Genomic DNA, 22,082 nt, shown 5'->3' on the forward strand with positions numbered 1-22,082 from the left:
ACAGTTCAAAAAAATCTAGCCTAAGTCGCTTAGTAGGAAATCTGACATCAACAGAGGAGACACTACAAAAACTAGCATGGAATGGATTAACGCTCTGTCTCTTCTAAAAGTGATACATACATGTAAATATTCAAAGAAAGCATGCAAATATAAAGGAATAAATATTTAGATAGAGTAAGAGGATACTTAGGAGGCATATTTGTTGTTTAGGAGGTGAAAAGGTAGAAAAACGCATAGAAAGTCGGCTAAAGGCTCTTCCAAAGGTGTTTTCATTAATAGAGAAGTCCTCTGTTCGCTGTCAAAATAGGGATTGAAGGTGCCTTTAAGCAGATAGAAGATGGCTTCTGTGTCTTATAGAGGGTGCTTTTAAAGTTTATGAAGGTGCCTTCAACTGTTTGGGCTGGAGTTTTACTGCCTTACTGCAGGGCGCCTTCAACTTAACTAAATGTGCCTTTGGTTTTTTTGATTTTTTTAAGGTTAAGTATTAATTTATTTTAAGCAAGTTTAAATTAAATTGCATTAATTTTGATTTGTTAAATGAACTTAGAATTAAATTGATTTTAATTATAGTTAAGTTAAGATAAGGTTTATGTTTAATTAAGTCAGGGTTTTAATTATTTTGATTAAGTTCTCATTTAGGTGTGAATTTTAAGTGATTTTAATTTAGAGTTTTGCATTAAGTTAAACTTTAATTTTAATTTATGTATGTTTTAATTTTAATTTTAAATTTAAGTTTAATTTAAATGTTAAGTTTTAGTTTAATTTAAATTTAAATTTTAAATTTTAGTTTAATTTAAATTTTAAGTTTTAATTTTAATTTTAATCTTAAATTTTAAGTTTTAATTTTAATTTTAATCTTAAATTTTAAGTTTAATTTAAATTTTAGTTTTAATTTTAATCTTAAATTTTAAGTTTAATTTAAATTTAACTTGAATTTTTATTTTTTATTTTTAACTTTAAGTTTAATTTAAATTCGGTTAGATTTAGGTTTAAATTTGAATTCAATTGATCTAATCATCTCACCCAGTTTAAGTTTTCAGACAAAGGTATTCCTATAGTTTTGTGAAATGAATTAGCTGAATTTTTATTTGAAGATAGTTTGACTTTGTGTTAGATTTAGGTTTAACTGTTAGTTAATTAAATGCACATTTCAAAAATTTACTTTCAGGCTGTGGCAAAGTACAGGAACCTTCTTGGATATCGGAGCAACGACCACTTATAGACAAAGTCTTTTTAAGAAATTGGACATTTAATTTTTTTATTGATAAACTCTGGTTTAACTAGTCTAGGATTTGGCGAGGTGACTTCAGTTAGTTTCACTTAGCTAAGTAGACTAAGAAGGGTATGTTTTACCCTACTTGACTCCCTAGTCTAAGCTTCCCTAATGTACTATCATCTCGTCCCATCCTGGTACTAGGTTAGACAAAAGTCAAGTTCTTTTTTTGTCTAGTCCTAATTACCCAGCCAGGTAAACTATTATTTTAGAGGTGCCAACTAGTTTTGTGTCTCCCTTGAATTATTGAACTTGGGTTTATTTTAAGTTTTATGTTTATGTTGATTTATTTTATAGTTATAATAAACTTGATTATATCAAATTTGCAATTATTTGATTTAAATTTAGTTTTTTTTTATTTGAATTTAATTTATTTGTTTTAGATTTTAAGTTTGGATTTGAATTTATAGATTTAAATTTTGTTTTTAGGTTTGAATTTAAATTATTTCATTTTGTTTTTAGATTATGAATTTCAGTTTTTAGGTATATAATATTACAGCTTGATTTGAGTTTCCATTTTCGGTTCGATAATTAATTTGTCTGGGTGTCTGGAGCTCCTTTTTTTAGCTACATGATTTCTTACATCACAAGGTTAGCATAACAAACAAAACATAATTGAATTTGACAGTCTCGGGATTATCCGATTCTGACTTTCAAATTTTCGTAAAATCCTAAGTCGAATCGACATCTGCTGTTCCCTCTACAAGGAATGCGTTCTCACCTACTCCTCTTAGGAGAGTTTACATAATGTCAAACCAATCCTCGAGACCAGTTGAAATTTTGCTCAACATCCGAGACTTCAGGACTTTTCGCTAGATGTCCTATCCCCGACCTATCCAGACTCCCGCCTGGTGTCTGTGACCTTCAGGATTTTTGCCTACTATCCTCGACCCGTAAGATTTTTTGCCCGATGTCTTGGATATGCTAGGACTTCTGTCCAGTCCCTTAAACCAAGACTTCCTTGTCTAGCCATAACTAGGACTTTTCATCTACCTAGTATTCATTAAGACTTTTACATTGCCTAAACTCACTTAAAACTTTCCTGCACACGTAGTCAGACTTATTAGAACGACAATATCTTTAACTTTGACCCCTTTGTCATTATCAAAACTTAAGTTCGATCATCTGGGGCCAGCTGCGGCCAAACTCGCGGCTAATAGTCGACGACCACCCAAGCTACTGTCGGCTAAGTTGCCGACCGTGAGCTGGTGGTCGACCAAGCCACCAGCTGTGTTCTAGCGGTTGACCACGCAGCCAACTGTGGCCAAGTCACCAATCGCAGCCAACAACTGGCGATTGCCCAAGCTACGACCGATCAAGCCGCCAGCCACAAGTTGACAACCAGTTAAGCTGTATACCATATTTTGGCTGTTATAGTGGTGTGCTAGCGGCCAAAGCTGCATGTTGACAGCCGGCAAAGCCGCCAGCCACAAGTTGACAACCAGTTAAGCTGTATACCATATTTTGGCTGTTATAGTGGTGTGCTAGCGGCCAAAGCTGCATGTTGACAGCCGGCAAAGCCGCCAGCCACGTGGTAGCAGATTCGGGAAGAAGGAGAGACAATTTAGAGGAGAGAACTTACCAGTTGCTAAAGTCGCTAGAAGATGATTTGGGAAGAAGTTGTGCGCATTAGAAAAATCGAGGTTGTGCCCTAATTTTTCAATCCCATCTTACTGTCAAAATTGAGATTCCGTCGAAAATTTTCAATGGAATAACATTTCCGTTGGTAGCTTGGGCTAGGGCATTCCATCGGAATCACAAATTCTTTCAATAACTCAGGGTTGGATATTAGGATTTGGTAGTACATGCTATACCTTTTTTAATGGAATTTTATTTAGTTTTACCGACAAAATTTCAATTTTATCCATATTTTTGTTAATATTTTTGTAGTGGTTAGATTTGATTGATATATTTTTTTAATTTTTTATTGATTAAAATTTGATTCACCCGTTAAAGTTAAGTTTAACTAGTAAACTAATAATATTTATTAGTTATGCTTATTATTAATTGGTATTTTTTTTTTATAAAAAGTCTTTTAAAAGTATTAAAACACATTCAATATTATTTATCTCTAAATTTTAATTTTCTCCCTCTCTTCTAGTTAGGGTGCCCTTATTCCTCTAAGTTATTGTTTGTAGCCTCACTTTTCTTTACAATTTATTATTAATATAAAAAAATATTACCAACTAAATATTTTTTCTTGATCAATAAAAATTAAAATGTATATTAATCAGTATTATAATAATTAAATATTACTAATAAAATTAAATATTTTATATAAAAATTATTTTAAAAAATTAGTATTTATTTTTTTTAATCCCAACCCTAAATATTTTTTTTTCACCTAGGCCTTCAAAAGTCTTGAGATGGCCGTATATATATACACACGTTAATGGATGGAATTATGATATAAATCCATAATTAATGATAATTATTTTCTTAAAATAAAATAAGAGAAAAAGAAAGGTAAATTGTTTGATATAATTATCATACATATGAATTATATATCGACGGATTTTATCTTTATTACAGTGTATATATATATATATATATATAGTGATGCTATGCTGCGGACTGGAATTTGCGGATCGCTACGGACTGCCCTCGTGGCAAAGTCCACGTCTCACCGTTTTTAATTACTTCTCGCCACGAAACCCTGCACAAGCCCTCATCTTGCCTTTCGACGTTGTGCCCTAGCTCCTGCCCCAACTCGCCGCATCTTCTTCCTCCCGACGCTGCCCCAAATCACCACTCGCCGCATCTTCTTCCTCCCGACGCTGCCCCAAATCGTCTCTTCCTTTTTCTCCTGGCGCTGTGCCCCTACAGGCGCCTCTTCCTCCCGACGTTGTGTCCTAGCTCCTGCCCCAACTCGCCGCATCTTCTTCCTCCCGACGCTGTCCCAAATCGCCTCTTCCTTTTTCTCCTGGCGCTGTGCCCCTACAGACGTCTCTTCCTCCCGACCTGTGCCCTAGCTCCTGCCCCAACTCGCCGCATCTTCTGCCTCCCGAACCTGCTCCAAATCGCCTCTTCCTTTTTCTTCCGACGTTGCCCAGACTCGCCGAAGAGACCCCTCTCGCCGAGTCCCTGCAGAAGCCCTCTTCTTATGATCAAACCAACATCTAAATCATCACTTTGGCATCTTCTGTCGACTACACAACCTCTAAATCATCACTGAAATTGTTACTACCACTTGTAAGTTGCATGTTTATTTTTGTGTGCATTAAATTTGACACTTTGATTTTTTTTAATTTTTTTTTTTACAATTTAATGGAGGAACCTAATTTTGTTTATTTATTACACAGGCTAATCCTGCGCAGGCTCTTAATGTTCCTGTTGTCCCTTTAGGAGCTTTACTAGCAGCTGCCTATCCTTTATCATCTGGACCTCCATATGTTCTGTCATGGCTTAATGATCAAATATCAGCACAGGATATGATTTCAGCCTGAGTTGTTTACAAAGCTTATCTTGAATAATTTTTGTAAGTACAAATTTATTGAACCGTAGTCTTAATATAGCAGTTAACATGCTCATACTGTAGACACATTACATGCTGATATACTAGCCACCAATTTTCTGACTGGTTTTTGCTTTGATTCAAATCAACTTCTACTTTTCTTTTGTGGCAAGCCTATTTACCTTCATATTTATTTTTAATCCCTCTAGATTAGTGAACACTATAATTGGGGATAGTACATGCAAATAAGTGGCTTTGGCTTCTTTTTTTTCTTTGGCTCGGTGGATGAATGATTTAGTTTGTACAACTCTAAATCTAGCTTGGTCAACTTTATATAGTTTTGTGAAATTCTCTTTGAAAGATGTGGAGGATGTGATTAATATGTACAGAAAAGGCAAGTCTGAAAGGGTATGATTGTTTGTAACTTATGGGGTACTTTGATGTTTAGATATTTGTAGCTTGTGATCTTAAAACAGCTGATTCTTCAGAGTAAATGCTACAATTCAGTTTGTCAGTTTTTTTTTCAGAAATCATTTTTTTTCTCTCTATTTATGGTTTTTTTTCCTAAAACATTTTGTTTGTGTTCCCATAACACAAGGATGGAGTATAAATTTCTTTTATTTTACACAAGGATAAAACTCTATCTTAATTACTTTATATCCGTTTCAAATGTCACCATCTTACATTCTGAATCATGGTACTTCTTTCCTGAACCGATTGTCGGAGCTAGTAGTAAAAATTAACTTATGATCAAATTTGTTTATATTTCTGTTGCAAATTTCATCATATTGTTTACGATAGTATTTACAATCTGATTTATTTTTATTTATGTTGCAAGTGTTTCTGTTTCTGTTTTACAGTATCTACAATAAGTTGTATTTTTTATTTGTTTATCTAATTATTTATTGTCAATTATAATGTGAGGGTGTCCAGAAATGGAAGAAAATCGAGTTGATAATCAGGAATACATTCCCCAAGTTTCAGATGATCGAAAGCCAAAAATTGGAATGGAATTCTCATCACTAGATGAGGCATATTCATTCTATAATCAATATGCACGAGAAGCTAGGTTTAGTTCAAGGATGCACATGAGCAAGAAAAATAAGATCACAAATGAAGTAACGTGGAAACAAATTGTATGTTTTAAAGAAGGACATACAGATCTAATGCAGTGGAATAAACATACAAAAGTTGATCAACCGACAAAAGAAAGAGCACGTGGCGCAGTTAGAACGGGTTGTAAATCAAATATTACATTTGTGAAGAAACAAACTGGGCCTAATTGGGTTGTTGGTAACTTTATAGAAACTCATAATCATCCACTTTCTACTCCATCCAAGGTGCATTTGCTACGCTCACATTGTAATGTTTCGGCAGCAAAGAAAACATTGACGAAACAATTTTCAGAGGCCAATATACCTACTTGTCAACAAATGCGAATATTGAAGATAGAGTATGGAGGACCTGAGAGAGTAGGTTGTACAGAAAAAGATATTAGAAATTTTGAGAAAAATCTAAGAGATGAGCAAAAAGGTATTGATGCTGAAACACTAATCAAGTTTTTTTACATCCGAGCAAGAGAAGAATTCTGCTTTTTTCTTTAACTATGAGACTGATTCAGATAATAGATTTAGTAGATGTTTTTGAGCTGATCATATATCCAGGCGGGCATATAGTGTATTTGGTGATATAATTGTATTTGATACAACATATAACACCAACAAATATGGCTTGATTTTGACACCTTTTGTAGGAGTTAATCATCATCATCAGACAATTATATTTGGTTGCGGATTTCTAAGTGATGAGAAAACTGAATCTTTTGTTTGGTTGCTTAAAAAGTTCATAGAAGCCATGCCTAAAGGTCCACCAAGTGTTATCATCATTGATCAGGATCTTGCTATGACAAAAGCAATTGCACAAGTTTTCCCTCAAACAGTGCATCGATATTGTTTATGGCACATACTGAACAAATTTCCAGAAAAATTAAAACCTTTGACTTTTCAAAACCATTATCAAAGCTTAAAGAATATCATTGCAAATTCTACAACACCTGATGATTTTGAAAAATCATGGGAATAAGCTATCAAGTCTGCTAACTTAAAGAATAATAATTAGTTATCGTTGATATATGAATTACGACACAAATGAGTGCCAGTATATTTTAGACATTTATTTTGTGCTGTAATGTCAAGTAGTCAAAGATTTGAAGGCTCACATGCATTTTTCAAGAGATATGTCTCAAATAAGAATGATGGATTTTATCATCTGTTTTAATAGAGTACTGAGACATCAAAGACATAATGAGTTAGTTGCTGACCATATTGTAATGAATGAACATCCGAAAATTAAGACAAATTGACCAATGAAAACTCAAATGGTTAAGTTGTACACAAAAAAGAAATGGCTGGAGTTTCAAAGTGAAATGAGCGAGAGTCATGGTTATTATGTGCAGCAAGTATTTACAGAAGTTGACTAAGTGGTTTACCATGTGATGAAATTTCAAAGTTCTTCTTCCTCGAAATCAAGGGTACTTATGCATGACAAACAAAGAGATTACATATCGTGTAGTTGCACAAAATTTGAGTTTGAAGGCATTCCATGTAGACATATGCTAACTTTTTTCTATATTAATCAAGTGTTTCATTTGCCTGATACATATATACTCAAACGATGAACAAGTGTTTCTTCTCCTTTTACTCTTTTCCCAAATAAAAAAAAAAGACAAAAAATTGTACATGTTAATAGAAAAGAACTTTAATAAAAAAAACCTAAAATGAGTATTCAACAGCTAGAAATTATATTTTATTTTCCATAATCGATTATTTGATAATCGCACATTAAAACATATGCGAGACAAAGTAACAATTATGAGCTCACCTTTCTATGCGACAATCATTTCCTTTCCTCTCTCAGAAAAGAATCCTATCCACCCACGTTGCGACAGCGTGTCATTTCTTAGCGTCCGCATATTCCCTTGCCCGCAGATGACAGCAGCGCACGATGCCGGTAAAATTACTAAAATCCCCTCGCTCTCTTTAACTCAGCAGAGTAATTGCCATGGGTATTCTCGTCTTATCGGCCAAGATAATTATGGGATCTCGGGCGTCTTCTTAAAATGGCCTAAACTCCTTTATCTTTTAATAAAATAAATAAATAAATAGTTATTTATTTATTTATTTATCAACTGTAATCATGGATTTCCAGATATAAAATGCTCTTTGTCAATTTAAAGCTCAACTTAATAGCTTATGATAATTTTTATTTAATCATAATTATTCAATTTTCAAATTCCAAACAAACGTACGTATATTACATATAAGTAAACTATACGATCTTGTGCAGGAAAATGTTGAATGATTTACTAGAAATTATGGTCAGAAAAATGTTCCCAGAAAGGGAAAGAATTTCACGTCATGATAAAAAAAATATTACGGAGGGGCAATTTCGTCAACAACGAAAAGAGGACGCACTAAGTCCCCGGAGAGAAAATAATTGGAAAAGATAATCGAAATTGGTCCACTCGATCTCCCTCTGTTTCCAATTCTAGGGTTTTCTCTGTGCGTCCCTTGTTCGATCCGCTTTTCGTCCGTTCCCTCCCTGCAATTTCCTCCACTAATTGTTGTTGTTCACCTTCAATTCAGGGCTCCGAAGTTCCTTTCGCGATCCAGTTCGTCTCCCTCGTTCGCTCGAGTGAGGAATTCCTCTTCGCCTGAAGGTTCCGCAGTTACTCTTTGCCTTCTGGGCGTCAGAAGCCGTTTTTGTTTTCCCTTCTTGTGTTCAGTTTGTGGATTAGGGCTTTTGGTTCCCACTCCTGGGGGGAACTGAAGACCCTTCTAGGGTTTAGGCTCGGGAAGCTTTGATGAAGAAAGAGTATTCGTGATGTTCACCCCACAGAAGAAAGGGTGGTCGCTATCACCTAGTATTCGAGACTTCAATGAAAATGGATTGGACTCGCCGTCCAACCCTCAGGGGCGCGTCGGTGGCCCATCGTCCTTGAAAGGGAAGGGGAAGAGCGTGGTAGAGGAGCCACGGCCACCTCAGGCTTTGCTGGTTGAGAATGGAGGGGATACCATCGGAGGATGGGGTGCGGAGGTGGAAGCTTGGCGGCATTTTAGGGATGCAGGGTTGCTGGACGAGTCGGTGTTGCAGAGGAAGGACAGGGAAGCTCTTATTCAGAGGATTAACGAGCTAGAAAAGGAGGTTATTGATGCTATTTATTTATTTTTTTCTCTAGTTAGCATTTTGATTTCACCATGATTGGTAGTTCTAGTTATGCTTACCTGGCGTTGCAGACATGCACAGTATTATTTTGACTAAGTAAAGCATGATTTAGAAATTAGATTACTCAAGTGGCCTTCAATCTAATGATATACATTTTTTCATGTTAATGTAGAGCAAAGATATTAGCATAGAAGCAAACCCAATCCAACCAAAATAGCTGGTCACTAGAGCGGGCAGCCACTGCCCACTTGAACAATTTGGCGATGTGAACTAAGTTGCTTCAATTATCCACCTTCCATTGTAACCTATTTAGGATAAATTCCAGGACACTTGCCTAATAAAACTCGAAACAACCACACACTTATACTGAGCTAGGACAACTAAAGTTCCTTTGATACTGTGTTAAGGCCTGAGAGAGACCTAGTTCACCCAAAATAGGTAGCCATTTAAGATTTTCTCTTAAACAAGCAGAACAATCAAACACACAAATTAGCAGTGTGGATCTAAGTAATCTCAACAGTGTCAGTAAAATGTAGTTACTTCTGAAGGGCAAACTGTTTAAAACACACAATTAGTAAAGAAATGCAATCTACACTTTCAGGATATCATGCTATCTGAATCTGCAGAATATTACTTGTTTGGATTTTAAGATTCAGGTTTAGTCATTGTCTATGAACATGGACAAGCTATGGTTCCATGTTTATCTTTGACATTATGCTGAGAAATTGTGTTATTATCTTGGTTCATCTGCAGGCACTGCTTTCAAGCTTACGATCATATACAATAAGACATATTGCCTAGTTTTGTCCAAAGTGTTGACAACCTTCTTAATGTTTGCATAGATGCCAATTGGAAATATATGCTTTAGTCTTATGCAGTGTCAAGTGAAAGATTATTTTTTTCTTCTTCCAAATGATCATCTTCTGGCCTACCTTATTTGAATTAAACAAGCCAAAATGAATCATCCTTTAAGAGGAATGTTTAGGAGTCTGAGTCATTTCCTCTTTCATTCATATGTCAGTTCCTCCAACTTTCTGTCTCTTTTACTGTTACCTTGGTCTTGCACACAAAGGAGAAGCACACTGAATATATGTTGATCCAGAGTAGAGCCTTGGATTGATAACCAATTGTAAGATAGATTTGTCATATTTATATCAAGAGCTAACTATTCCTTTCAATATTATATTATAAATCGAGGTTTTTGTATCTGGAGATTTTCTTTTGGATTCCCATATCTTCACTAGTTATTAATATTTCTGCTGTACTGGGATTATAGTTGTTTTCTTGCCATATTATTCTGAATAAAATTAGAAATGAACTACTGTTCAGAAATTTTTCTTTTGCATATTATTCATTATCTGATTGATTTCCTTTTTCTTTTGTCAAATATGGAAAGTCCCATATTTCTTAGATACAATGTTGTCCCTATTTATATGTCATCAGTACTAATTAACTACTTTGTTGTATGATGTTTTTTATGCAGCTTCACGAGTATCAGTATAATCTTGGTCTTTTACTAATCGAGAAGAAAGATTCGATCGCTAAATATGAAGAAGTTAGGCAGGCTTTGGCAGAAGCTGGGGAGATTCTAAAGAGGGAAAAAGCTGCCCATTTGATTGTGGTCTCTGAATATGAAAACCGGGAAGAGAAGTGGCAGAAGGACTTGGGGATTGAGAAGCAGAAAGTTGCAGTTGTATGAGAGTAACTTTAACTTTTTTCTTTATAAATGATTTAGGTTAAATTATTTTGTTCGACATCAAGTTTTAAGGTAAACATGCCAAGTAACTAAACCCATTTGTAAATGCGGTTCTTATGTCTTTTTTGGAAAGCTACTATTTCTTGTTTATATTCATCAACAATTATGTTCCATGTGCTGTCATGCATAATGTTCACCTTGAACCAATTAGATCAATTAAGAGTTAGGCTGCAATTCGTCAAATTACAATGCAAATTCATCTTGATGTCTGGCTTTTGTCATTTCCCCCCTCCAGAATAGGCACATGACAACCAACAACAACAACCACCAAGCCTTTTCCCACTAGGTGGGGAGAATAGGCACATGAACCACTTTAAATATTTAAAAGACACTTTAAATTGGTGACACGGAGAAAATAAGATGCTTCTTATAATGCTCTTGTCATGTAATCTTTCATTCATTTTCATCCAAAATTTGGAATCCAAGACACCAATTGAAATATTTAGCGAGCTTCTTAAAAAAGCCTTTTCTTCTACCATACTCTCTGCTTATACGTCTTTCTAGTTTCTATGGACGTTTCAATGCTAGGTGCTTGAAAGACAACGCTTGAATCTGTCTAATGTGCAAACACACTTCTCTTCTAATGTGGTACTCCTAGTTCACTAGTTGCAAAAGTGCTACTTGATTGGATTCGACTTAGTTTTGAATTACTAAGGAACTTTGTTTCTTGGTAACTAATTATATGGTCTTTGGTTATCTTATTATTCTATGCTTGGGAAATTTCTTCCTAATACCATGATGTTTGCCATGGTCTTGTAATTTAATATATCTCTGACTATATATTAAATTATCTGTTTTTCTGTGCTTGCATTACAGAGTTTGAACTCATTAGATGCAACTTGATTCCTTCTAGAGCTCCAAAATCAAGATTGATTCATGTCTTCTTAGGTGGCTGTGAAACTTATAGGGAAGGATGCATTGAGTTTTAGAGGTTGAAACCAATGATTAATGAGCTTGAGTCAAGGATCAAGAGGAGAAGCAGGAGGTCCTATATATAGTGCATACTGTAGAGTGATGATTTTGCTGGCCAGGCAGTAGAGCAGCTGGTTCTTGGAGATTTTGGAAGGACGGTAGTGGCTGTTGTCTTGAGGAGACATGGTAGGTACCAGTCAAGGATCAAGAGCAGTATGAGGAATAGTGTATACTGTATAATGATGCCTTTGCTGGCCAGGTAGTAGAGCAGCTAGTTGTTGAAGAATGTAAGAGTTGTCTTGAGGGGACATAGCAGGCGTATGAGCTTCTTGTATTCCAAAAATTTTCAGTGAGGTTGATGGGTGAAGGCAGGTGATTGAGTCGCTGTATCGACTTATCTTAGAGTGAGAAACCAAGTGAAATTAGATATTTGCTTAAAAAAGAAAATGATCGGTTTAGGTTGTATATCATGGGTTGAGCTGCCTGATTGTTTTCATGTATGGCTTGTGTTCGATATAGGCATGTTGTTACCTTGCATTCTAGATTATCAACTAAATGAGCAGCAGCAGATTATGATGGTTGTGTGGGACACTGTGCTCTTATAGATACATTGATAATCATGTCTGATTTTTCCTAACAATTTTGTCATATTTATCTCACATTCCTTTGGATCTTGGATATGTGTCTAATATCTAAGTTCACTTCATTTCTGAAATCAATTTGATGAATGTTTATTCACTCTTTAAAGTCAGGCCACTTTGTCATCCGCATGCCATATCCCTTTTTGTCTGTTCTATTTTATCCATGTAATTGTGATAGTTTAAACAAATAAAATACAGAAAACTTTTACAGTTTGCATCTTGTTCTTTTCTTTTTTGACAATTGAATGGTTTTGTATGTAGCTCGAAAAGGATTTGCGAGATGTAGGTTCTGAAATTGCAGAAGTCAAGTTTACATCTGAGAAAAAGTTAGCTGAGGCTCAAGCCTTAGAGGCTGGTTTGGAGGAAAAATACCTGGAAATTGAAGCGAAGGCTCATGCTGCTGATGCTAAGCTAGCAGAAGCAAGCCGCAGAAGTTCTGAGTTAGATAGAAAATTGGATGATCTCCAGTCTCAAAAGAGAAAACTTGAGAAGGAGTATCTATCTTTAACATCCGAGTAAGTCTATCCCCTTTTTATCCCATTCTTATTCTGATTTAGTTGACCATACCTTGAGTTTGTAAGTTTATCTAAGTACAAATTCTTATTCTTTCATTATCTTCTAGGCAAAAGGCACATGAGAAGGACCTAACAAAACAAAGGGAAGATTTTTTTATTTGGGAGAGAAAGCTGCAAGATAGTCAGAAGCGGCTTGTTGATGGGCAGAGACTTCTGAATGAAAGAGAGGATAAGGCAAGTGAGTTAGATAAAATGCTTAAAAGGAAACAAAGAGAGATTGAAGATGCAGAAAAAGTGATTGAGGCATCAAAAAAATCCTTGAAATTGGAAGAAGATGATATTAGTATAAGACTCAGTGCTTTGGCTTCTAAGGAGAAGGTATATGATTCTTTAGCATTACTTTTGGTTTACTTCGTATATCATGTACTTGAATGATTCTAATTTTCAATTTTTTTATTGCAGGAAGCAGAGATCAAGTTTGAGAGTGTAGAGAAGAAGGAGCGGGAATTATTTTTGAGAGAAGAAAAGCTAAATGCTAGGGAAAAGGTGATTTTTAAATTATTGGGTTAATCTTGGAATGTTATTCATGCATATTTAGTTTTCTTGTCTATTATATTTAGGCTAAGATATTTTACCCGAAAGCATTGTCTTAAGAATTTTACCCAAGATTGAAAGTTCATAAAAAATTATGATATTGTGGATTTGCTTTTGAATAGTTTAGCTAAATAATCTCCAAATGAAACAAGTGCTTTCAGACTGTTATTGATCATAATTAAATTTATTGCTCAATGGCTTTGCTGTTTATGTAATTGCACTTCCATTTCACGTTGACATGTGATTACCCAATCATTAGTTTCTTAATTAAGTCAAACTACCTGAATTTATGAGTTTTTCAGCATTATTGGAACCTAAATAGTAATAATCCTTGGCCCTCTGCTTCTCAGATTTTAGTACATTTTATGTGCAATATTTTTGCATGCCATTCAATCCTGTAAACATGCTGTTTTTTACTGGTTTGTCTGAGGATCAATGGAGGACTATATTGCTCAACATGATTCAACATACCCCATATCTTTTTATAAATATAATAATTACAAAGTTGGATGGTCTAGGTGTACTGGTCACTATGGATTATTTGTATATTGCTCTTGTGATGTTGGTTGTGCTCGGCATCTCTCCAATTGATTTTAAGTTGAAATTTTGTCTTCCTCCTGCCATCTTAATTGTTTTGTGTCAGATTTTTTTTTTTTTTTTATAAACGGCATTTGCATATTGCAGAATATTTTTCATGCATGATACACTGCCTACTCTGGGGGTTATTCCATTGAATTGACATCTGTCAAAATTGGCTTATATGTGCCAGTTTAACAGCTACTTTGTACTTGTTGGAATATTCATCCTTCGTTTATGATGAATTATTGAAGTGAAAGTTCCATCTCTTCTTTTAACAGGATCTCATTACCCTCTTTACAATTCTCATTTCTGTTTATGCAGGTGGAGATTCAGAAGCTTCTTGATGATCACAATGCTTTGTTGGATTCCAAGAGACAGAAATTTGAGTTAGAAATGGAGAAAAGAAGAAAAGCTTTTGATGAAGAGACAAAACTCAAGGTAATCGAATTGGAAGAAAAGAATAAGGAAATTGGCCACAAAGAGGAGAAAATTACAGAAAGAGAGAACCTCTTGGAAGTTAGAGCGCTGAAACTACAGGAAATGGAAAAAGATATTGACTCCAAATCACAAGTTCTGAAAAAGTGGGAGGAATCTATTAAGGCTGCCGAGATAAAATTGGAGAAAGAAAACCACCAGCTAAAGAGTGATAGGCAGGAACTGCTCAAGTCTGTATCTGAAGTTGAATCCATGAAGATGGCAATAGAAGCTGAGAAGGTGCAAATTATCAAAGAGGAGGAGCATCTTAAACTTACCAGACAAGAAAGAGAAGAACATAACCTGTTTCAGTTGAAACTGAAGCAAGAGATTGAAAATTACAAGATAATGAAGGATTCATTAGATAGACAAAAAGAGGATTTAAGACACCAAAGAGAGAAATTTGAAAAAGAATGGGAGTTGTTGGATGACAAACAATTAGCACTAGAATTTGACCTAAAGAAGGTTGATGAAGATAGAGAAAAGTTTGAAAAATGGCGAATTGATGAGGAGGAAAGGATTACGAATGAGGCACAGGAAGAGAGAATTAGCATGGAGGATAAATGGGAAGACTTCAGGATGAAGAAAGAAATTTTTGAAAAAACAATGGAACGTGAGAAGTTGGATGTGCATGAAATGCTAGAGTGTGAACGTGCTGCTATGAGTCGGGATCTTGAGCTTCGCAAACTTGAATTTGAAAATGAAATGGATAAAACGAAGGAGGCTATGGAGAAGGATTTGCAAGATAGAGAGAGCGAATTTCAGAGAAAGAAGGCTAGCGAGTTAAATGAAGTAAAATCTCTCAGTAGTGCTAATGAATTAAAATCTAGAATCTTGAAAGCGGACCAAGAACAATTGGAAAAGGAGAAAGACTATCTGTCTGCTTGCAGAAAGAAATTTGAAAATGACCAACTTGATATTCAGAAGGACATCGATGCTCTTCATTCACTCAACATGGAAATGAAGGAACAAAGGGAGCACTTTGTCAAGGAGAGGGAGAATTTTCTAGCAATGGCTCAACAATGTAAGATATGCAAAAATTGTGGTTTTCAAATTCATGACGTGGATCTTCTCTGCCTGCAAGATACTGGTGTTATTCAATTACCAAGATTGATTTCTGAAGATAACTTGAAACCCAAGAATTCTGAAACTACACCGCAAGCGATGTCTCCATCAATGACACCAAGAGGTGGTTTATCATGGCTGCAAAAATGTTCTAGATTGTTTAATTTCTCCCCTACAAGAAAAATTGAAAATGTGGAAGATCAGGGAAAGAGTTCTTCGTCGCTCGGTTCAAGACTTGATAATGAAGTTTTGAAGGGCGGAACTAATGATGAATCTGCACCACCACAAGGAATTGCTACCCATCCTTTCATCAGCCATAGATCTGAAGCATGTAGCGAAATCAAGCTGAATGAAGAGTCAAAAGGGTTAGATGGATCTGTAGATGAGGCAGAACCTCCAGTTGTAGTTGTGGATAGCTCAGCTGATATTGATGGTATCCAAACAGATATTTTTGATAAGGAGGTGGTTGCTGGGCAGGCTGTTCAGACTGAAACTCAATATGATAAAGAAAAAATATCTGTATTTTTGGGAAATGATTCCCAGCCCAAAGCAGCAGAAATCACAACATGTCAAACTACCCAGAGTAAACCTAAAAAGATACGGAGAACACGGACAGTGAAAAGAGTTGTTGAAGAAGCAAAAGATTTCCTCGGGAAAACTTCTAACAAGAAGAATGAGTTGACAAATGGGCAAAGTCTTTCTTCAGATTTCCAAGAGGTTAATGATCATAATTTAGTTAATGTGGGGAAAAAGCGTAGTATTTCTCATGTGTCCATTCCTAGTGAACAAGATGTGGACAGTGAAACTCCTGAGATCAGTTCACTTGGAGTACATTGTAAAAGGAGACAAATAGCTGCTCCTCAAACTCAGGCAGTCGGAGAAAAGCGATATAATTTCAGACGCACCACCATGTAAGTTGATTTTTTGAGGACCTATTTGTTATCCCAAAGCGTAACTGAAATAGAACATAGTGTTATGGCATTAAATGGTTGGGTTGCTGTTATAGATTAATTCCTAGCTTTAACACGCTTACAAGCTAAGGGGTATAAATGAGGTTTCTGTAATTATCTTGAGGAATTTTTTTGGTTTCCTAACTTTGCTCATTCTTCAAGGATCTAGTATCCAAGTTCATTTGCTATTTGGGCTGGAGGAAACTTTAGGGAGAGACTTCATATTCTATTTTCAGTTAGTGTCATTTATGTAGGCAAGACTTGGTTAGCAACAATGAAACAAGATAAAATTTATTTAAATATAGATGATGATATAGTAGGAGATAGAGCTCACGCGTAAAAAGATTTATACAGCTGGCCCCATCTAGTGGGAAAAGGTTTGGTTGTTATTGTTGTTGTTGTCATTTCTGTAGGCACAAACAAAGTCATATTCCTTTGAGATGCTGACGCTTCTTGACTTCTTTTGCCCAGATTTTTACCCTTGGGACACCATTTCTCCCATTTGGCATTGTTATGGTTTCCTTTCGTACATATAATCTCTCCTTTCTATTGGGAACTTGACAAGCTGTCTTTTATATTAACATAAAAGTATTAACCGCATGATAAAAGCCGGGTTGAATGACCTTTTACTTTTCAGTGCTACTGCAGCTTCAGCAGCTCAACCAGTAGCTGATCAAACCAAAGGGCGTGCAATTGGAAGCTACCAACAAGTTTCAGGAAATGAAAAGCTGAAGAGCAATGGAGATGGAGAAGGAACTTCCAAACTAAGGCTAGAAACTGGGCCCGAATCAAGTTTAGTTGAGGGTGCAAAGTCAATAGAAGTGCAGAAGACAGCTGCACAAAATATTGCGGAAGTTCAGATCTCCCAGAAACTTGTTCGGGTAAGTCTCTCTCTCTCTCTCTCTCGGGATGTTGATACTCATGAATTTTTAATTCACTACACAATTCTTGTAGTTCTGCTTTCAGAAAGGGTATGCAGCTGTACCTGAAGTCTACTAAGTTTGGTCATCCTAACAATGGCAAGCATTAATGTCTGCCTAAAAAAGTCTGCTTGAATCCGTTAAAAAACATCTTTTTTCGGGTTGTTTTAATGGGATAGCATTAATGATTTAGTACATTTTTGATTGTGTGATTGAGATATTTACTTGGACAACAACTGTACTCCTTGACAGCAAGAGATGGAGATCCATGATGATGATGCTGAGAAATTTGTTGAAACAAGTGAGCAGACTGATGAAGATAGAGGGCAAGAGATGGAGATCCATGATAATGATGAAGAGAAATCTATTGAACCAAGTGAGCAAAATGGTGAAGATAGGGTAATGGCACATGAAGCAGCAGCATTAGTTACAGAACCAAATACCCCTGTTGGCGGATGGAGTGAAGATGGGGACAGTGACGAGGATGAAGAAGATTCAGAAATACTCAATGCTTCAATTGGTAAAAAGCTCTGGACATTCTTCACGTCATGAAGTTGCTACTTTTCTTCTATTAACCCCAAGATTTCAAGACTTCATGTGGGTTTTTAGTATGTGTCTGCGTAAATTCATCTTTCGTTTAGTTGTGTTGATGTGCATTAGTAATGTAAGTCTCGTGTATCATTATTTTTTTTTCCACTTTAGTCTCAGTAGTTATTGGTGATGCTCAATAACAGTTCAGAATGATGTATGGATCTTTCATGCTTTGGACTGGAAAACATGATCTAAGTCTAGTCGATTCCTGGAACAAAGGAATCCTGTTCGTGGCACCTTGTACCATTCATAACTTTTTCCTTATTGTGCGTAACAAGTGGGACACAATTGCTATAACATCCTTGTTGACTGATCTTTTACCTTATCAATTGTTGAGTTATTGCAACACATCAAAGGCACCTTATAGATATGAGAAGCTGCCAAAAATGTTAGAGGTTGCACGGCAGTGCTTGGCAGTGTCTTGCTGGCTCTTTCAAATGACGGTGTGTGTTGTGTTTGTGTTAGGTTGATATAGGTGGTCCTTGCTCTGTTACCTTCTCCCGTTGCCATGGATGCCCACAGGGAAAATTTCGGCAGTGTGCACACACAAACCACTTCTTTCTATTAAATTGGAAACGACTTTAAGACTGGTCGCTCTGCTCAGTAGTTGCTACTTCCCTTATAGAATATTGTCCAGTAGCTTCGATGGAAAAACCCATGTCCCCATGGCATGATTTAAGATCCCAAGATAACTGGTGAGACCTTCTTGCTACTTGCTCTACGGCAACCACTTAAATTAAAAGCGTGAAGTAGGATTAGGCTACAGCAGACAGTAGATGCGAGGGCCGATAAAGTCCTCAGTCATTCATTATGGCCGTCCTACGGCTGGAAACATCGCTTTCTGTACCATTGCCATCACCAGAGCTCTCGCGTAGCAACAGAACCCGAGGGCGGTTGGGAACGCGAACACGCTGCTGCTTAACTGCTTTCCTCTCCATTCCTGCTGCTGCTTCTTGGCATTGTTTAAGCTTTTTCAGCTCGAATCCAGTCTGAGCTTTTCAGGCTGGAGAGCAAAATCAGTTCCACTACGACTCAATGAGCTCCATTAGCTCTTCGCATTGCCTAAAGGTCATTTGGATCAAATTGAGACCAAAATATGGCATTATAAATACAAGGGAGAAAAGAAGCACGAACAGTACTGGAATGTGGAAGCAGCATAGCATAGGGACTGTCATACTGGAATCCAGCATCATTGATAGATGTGAGAAAAGAAGAGCCAAATGGATAGGATAGGCTTCCTTCTGCATGCATAACAAGCACGTAAAGAACATGGTCCCTCCATTTAGTTTTCTTTGATTTTTGTGAATCGAATCTCACCGATCGTATCGCTCAGTAAAGTCCAATTTATTCATAGAAAAAGAAAAAGAGCTAGTGACGATCGAGTTTAGCCGAGCCTTAATACTTCCAATAGGTTTTTCCACTTTCCACAGTGCTCTCTCTCCACCATGGAAAAGGCTGTGAGCTATCTGAACTAGCAACAGATCGAAGTACAATTCTCACAGGATCTTCCTTCGTTATATTTTACGGCCATGCAAGACGCACCCATCCTTTCTCCCTTTTCCGCTCTCTTTTTCCCTTTTGCTCCCATTTCCCATCATTACACAAAATTAACAAGCTCCAATTAATGCCATCCTTGGATATTGTTGTCCTCGGCCAGGAACCTTGTCCTCTTTCATAATTTCTGCTCGGCAAAAGCTTTCGACAGACACCGCCATCTTCTCACATTTTTTTACTCAGTTCATTTTTCGAATTCTGTCGTTGGCTCGTTGCCACTGTGCCTCCGAAACAGGGGAGTTCGGAGTTGCTATCCAGGGCGCCAGCAGGATTCTCATACTGCAAAATTTCCAAGATTTCTGGAGAGGAGTAGTGGGGATGTGGAAGATCACTTCTTTATCGTTTCTTCTCCTCGTAAATCTCCTTCTCCAGCGTGCGTCGGCCGAAACAGAGAGCTCCGTCGCTCCAATGGACAAGGCGGAGAAGGAAGCGCTGTACTCGGTGATCCGAGACTTGGTCGGCGTACGGTGGAACGGCTCGGATCTTTACCCTGATCCCTGTGGATGGACGCAGATACAGGTTCTTGTGCTGTTCGTCAAATCGTCGGATGCCCTTGGCTTTTTAAAGATCTCAAATCTCGATTTTAAGTGCAGGGAGTTTCATGCGACCTGTTTGATGGACTGTGGTACGTCACTTCCTTGAACGTCGGGCCAATTCTCGACAATTCCCTCGAGTGTTCGTCCGATGCCAAGTTCAATCCAAAGCTGTTCCATCTCCGGCATCTCAAGAGCCTCTCCGTCTCTGACTGCTTCTCCTCTCGCCGCCAACCGCTCACCATTCCATCCAGCGACTGGGAGAGACTAGCTCCGACCTTGGAGAGCCTAGAGCTCCGGTCGAATCGCGGACTCGCCGGCCAAATTCCGGCCAATTTGGGTCAGCTCGGCAACCTCAACTCCCTAGTTCTGGCGGATAACGCATTGACCGGCGAGCTGCCGGTGGCACTCGCCGGCTTGGTCCGTCTGAAGAGGCTGATGCTCTCCCTGAATAAGTTCTCGGGCCGAGTTCCTGCTCCTCTGTTCGCCGGCATGGCGCAGCTCTTGATCTTGGACCTCAGCAGCAATTACTTGACAGGTCCTCTGCCTGCCTCCCTCGCCAATCTCAGTTCCCTCCTGAAGCTCGACCTCAGCAACAACCAGTTCCAGGGAAGCCTTCCACCGGAGCTTCGAAAGTTGACGCACCTCTCCCTACTAGACCTCAGGAACAACTCCTTATCAGGCGAACTGCCGAGATTAGAGTCGCTTCAAGATTTGCTCCTGGCTTACAATCCGTGGGGAGGAAACCTCTTGGAATTCGAGTGGGCGAATTTGCAGAACCTCTCCACTTTGTATCTATCTCACATGGGCTTGCGCGGCGCAATTCCAGACGCCATTACGAGCCTGAAGAGATTGAGGTACCTCGCGCTGGACGGGAACCAGCTCAGTGGCGGCGTCTCTGCTAAATTCTCACATCTGCCTTATCTCACTGCGCTGTACCTCAACGGCAACAACTTGAGCGGGCAGCTGGAGTTCCCCGGAGGATTCTACGAGAGGATGGGGAAGAGATTCGCCTCCTGGAACAATCCAAACCTGTGTTACAGTACTGCTTTGGCCATCGCCTCAGGGATCAATGCACCTTGCGGCGTGCCACGATGCGAGCGAGATCAACAACACTCGACCGAAGAGTCCAAATCCAGTCAACTGACAGAGAATGGCAGTCCAGAGGAGCATTCTGCGTTATGGCGGGGAATCATCATTTTGGTCGTGTTGTTGTAGAATTGCGAAGAAGCAGGATGGTGGATTAGTCATATGGGTTTAGCTAATTTTTCTGGGGGAAAACTGATGAGTCTGATAAATCTATTGGAAGATTTGTTTGATATATAGCCCTTTTTTTTTTTTTTTTTTTTTTTACCTTATGTCAGAAGTGTTGATTAACAGAAGATATTGTCCCCTCGGGACGGTGCGATGATTAAAGTATGGGATGTTATCACATGAGGTCTTGGGATCGAAACTCGGCGTGATCGAGCATAACCTTCCTCATATCTTGGTCATTTGTACTAATGACTAGTAGTCATCCATGATTTATCTCCTCGGTGTTGACTTAGGGACGGATTGACGAGGATGAACAAATCATCTTTTGTCACATGATTACAGAAGATGCTAGCTATCAGAAGGCTATAGCTGCTGTCAATTAACTAGGGACAGGCAACGACAGAAGGTGCAGAAGGCTCTCTATTTGAGGTGGATGTTCGCTTCTTTAAATTGTCTTTAAAGAGATGCATTGTAGTTAGTTGCCCGTCTATAAGTAGCCTTGTGACAGGGGTAAAACTTATTGGAAGATAATCTTCTTGCATAGTTACATTAAGGAAGATGAGCAATCGTCTTGTAGATGTAAGATCAGTCAGTGACAATGATTGGATGGAGCCAACTCTGAGGTATAGATCAAATGCTGGATGATTGATATGCGTTTAATATTATCTAGCATCGATTGTCTAACTTGTATTCATGATCATTGAGTATTTTCTTTTCTTGCAATTGGCAAAATACTGATCATAAGAGTTTTTTTTTAAAAGTAGAAAAAGATTATACTTTGGTTCGGCCGATA

The 22,082-nt window shown here is 37.5% G+C and overlaps 2 protein-coding genes across 4 annotated transcripts; both read left to right on the top strand.

Moving 5' to 3' along the window:
• Positions 1–8,229: 8,229 nt before the first annotated feature.
• LOC122018973 (nuclear matrix constituent protein 1-like) lies at positions 8,230–18,245 on the top strand. 3 transcript variants are annotated; one of them, XM_042576472.1, is made up of 9 exons: positions 8,230–8,287; positions 8,372–8,930; positions 10,435–10,644; positions 12,522–12,775; positions 12,883–13,153; positions 13,238–13,321; positions 14,270–16,398; positions 17,075–17,318; positions 17,610–18,245. In XM_042576472.1, the coding sequence occupies exons 2-9, from the start codon at positions 8,610–8,612 to the stop codon at positions 17,907–17,909; spliced, it is 3,813 nt and encodes a 1,270-aa protein (XP_042432406.1). In that variant the 5' UTR covers positions 8,230–8,287; positions 8,372–8,609; the 3' UTR covers positions 17,910–18,245. The 3 variants fall into 3 exon arrangements, with proteins under 3 accessions (XP_042432406.1, XP_042432407.1, XP_042432405.1); XM_042576473.1 differs by adding an exon at positions 17,392–17,456 and having other exon boundaries at positions 8,237–8,930; positions 17,610–17,672; XM_042576471.1 differs by having other exon boundaries at positions 8,238–8,930.
• A 1,529-nt stretch (positions 18,246–19,774) lies between these two features.
• Positions 19,775–21,318, top strand: LOC122021455 (piriformospora indica-insensitive protein 2-like). The gene is made up of 2 exons (XM_042579573.1): positions 19,775–20,021; positions 20,096–21,318. The coding sequence occupies exons 1-2, from the start codon at positions 19,821–19,823 to the stop codon at positions 21,251–21,253; spliced, it is 1,359 nt and encodes a 452-aa protein (XP_042435507.1). The 5' UTR covers positions 19,775–19,820; the 3' UTR covers positions 21,254–21,318.
• Positions 21,319–22,082: the final 764 nt, after the last annotated feature.

The sequence above is a fragment of the Zingiber officinale genome, chromosome 9A (genome assembly GCF_018446385.1).
Source record: "Zingiber officinale cultivar Zhangliang chromosome 9A, Zo_v1.1, whole genome shotgun sequence".
In the NCBI taxonomy this organism is placed as follows: Eukaryota; Viridiplantae; Streptophyta; class Magnoliopsida; order Zingiberales; family Zingiberaceae; genus Zingiber; species Zingiber officinale.

What these genes read in the sequence shown, in the direction of transcription:
- LOC122018973 (XM_042576472.1), top strand. Translation starts at nt 8,610, where the DNA reads ATGTTCACCCCACAGAAGAAAGGGTGGTCGCTATCACCTAGTATTCGA. An exon ending in AGAAGCAGAAAGTTGCAGTT is followed by an intron (nt 10,645 to 12,521) that starts GTATGAGAGTAA and finishes TTTTGTATGTAG; the next exon opens with CTCGAAAAGGATTTGCGAGA. An exon ending in CTTTGGCTTCTAAGGAGAAG is followed by an intron (nt 13,154 to 13,237) that starts GTATATGATTCT and finishes TTTTTATTGCAG; the next exon opens with GAAGCAGAGATCAAGTTTGA.
- LOC122021455 (XM_042579573.1), top strand. Translation starts at nt 19,821, where the DNA reads ATGTGGAAGATCACTTCTTTATCGTTTCTTCTCCTCGTAAATCTCCTT. An exon ending in GTGGATGGACGCAGATACAG is followed by an intron (nt 20,022 to 20,095) that starts GTTCTTGTGCTG and finishes TTTTAAGTGCAG; the next exon opens with GGAGTTTCATGCGACCTGTT.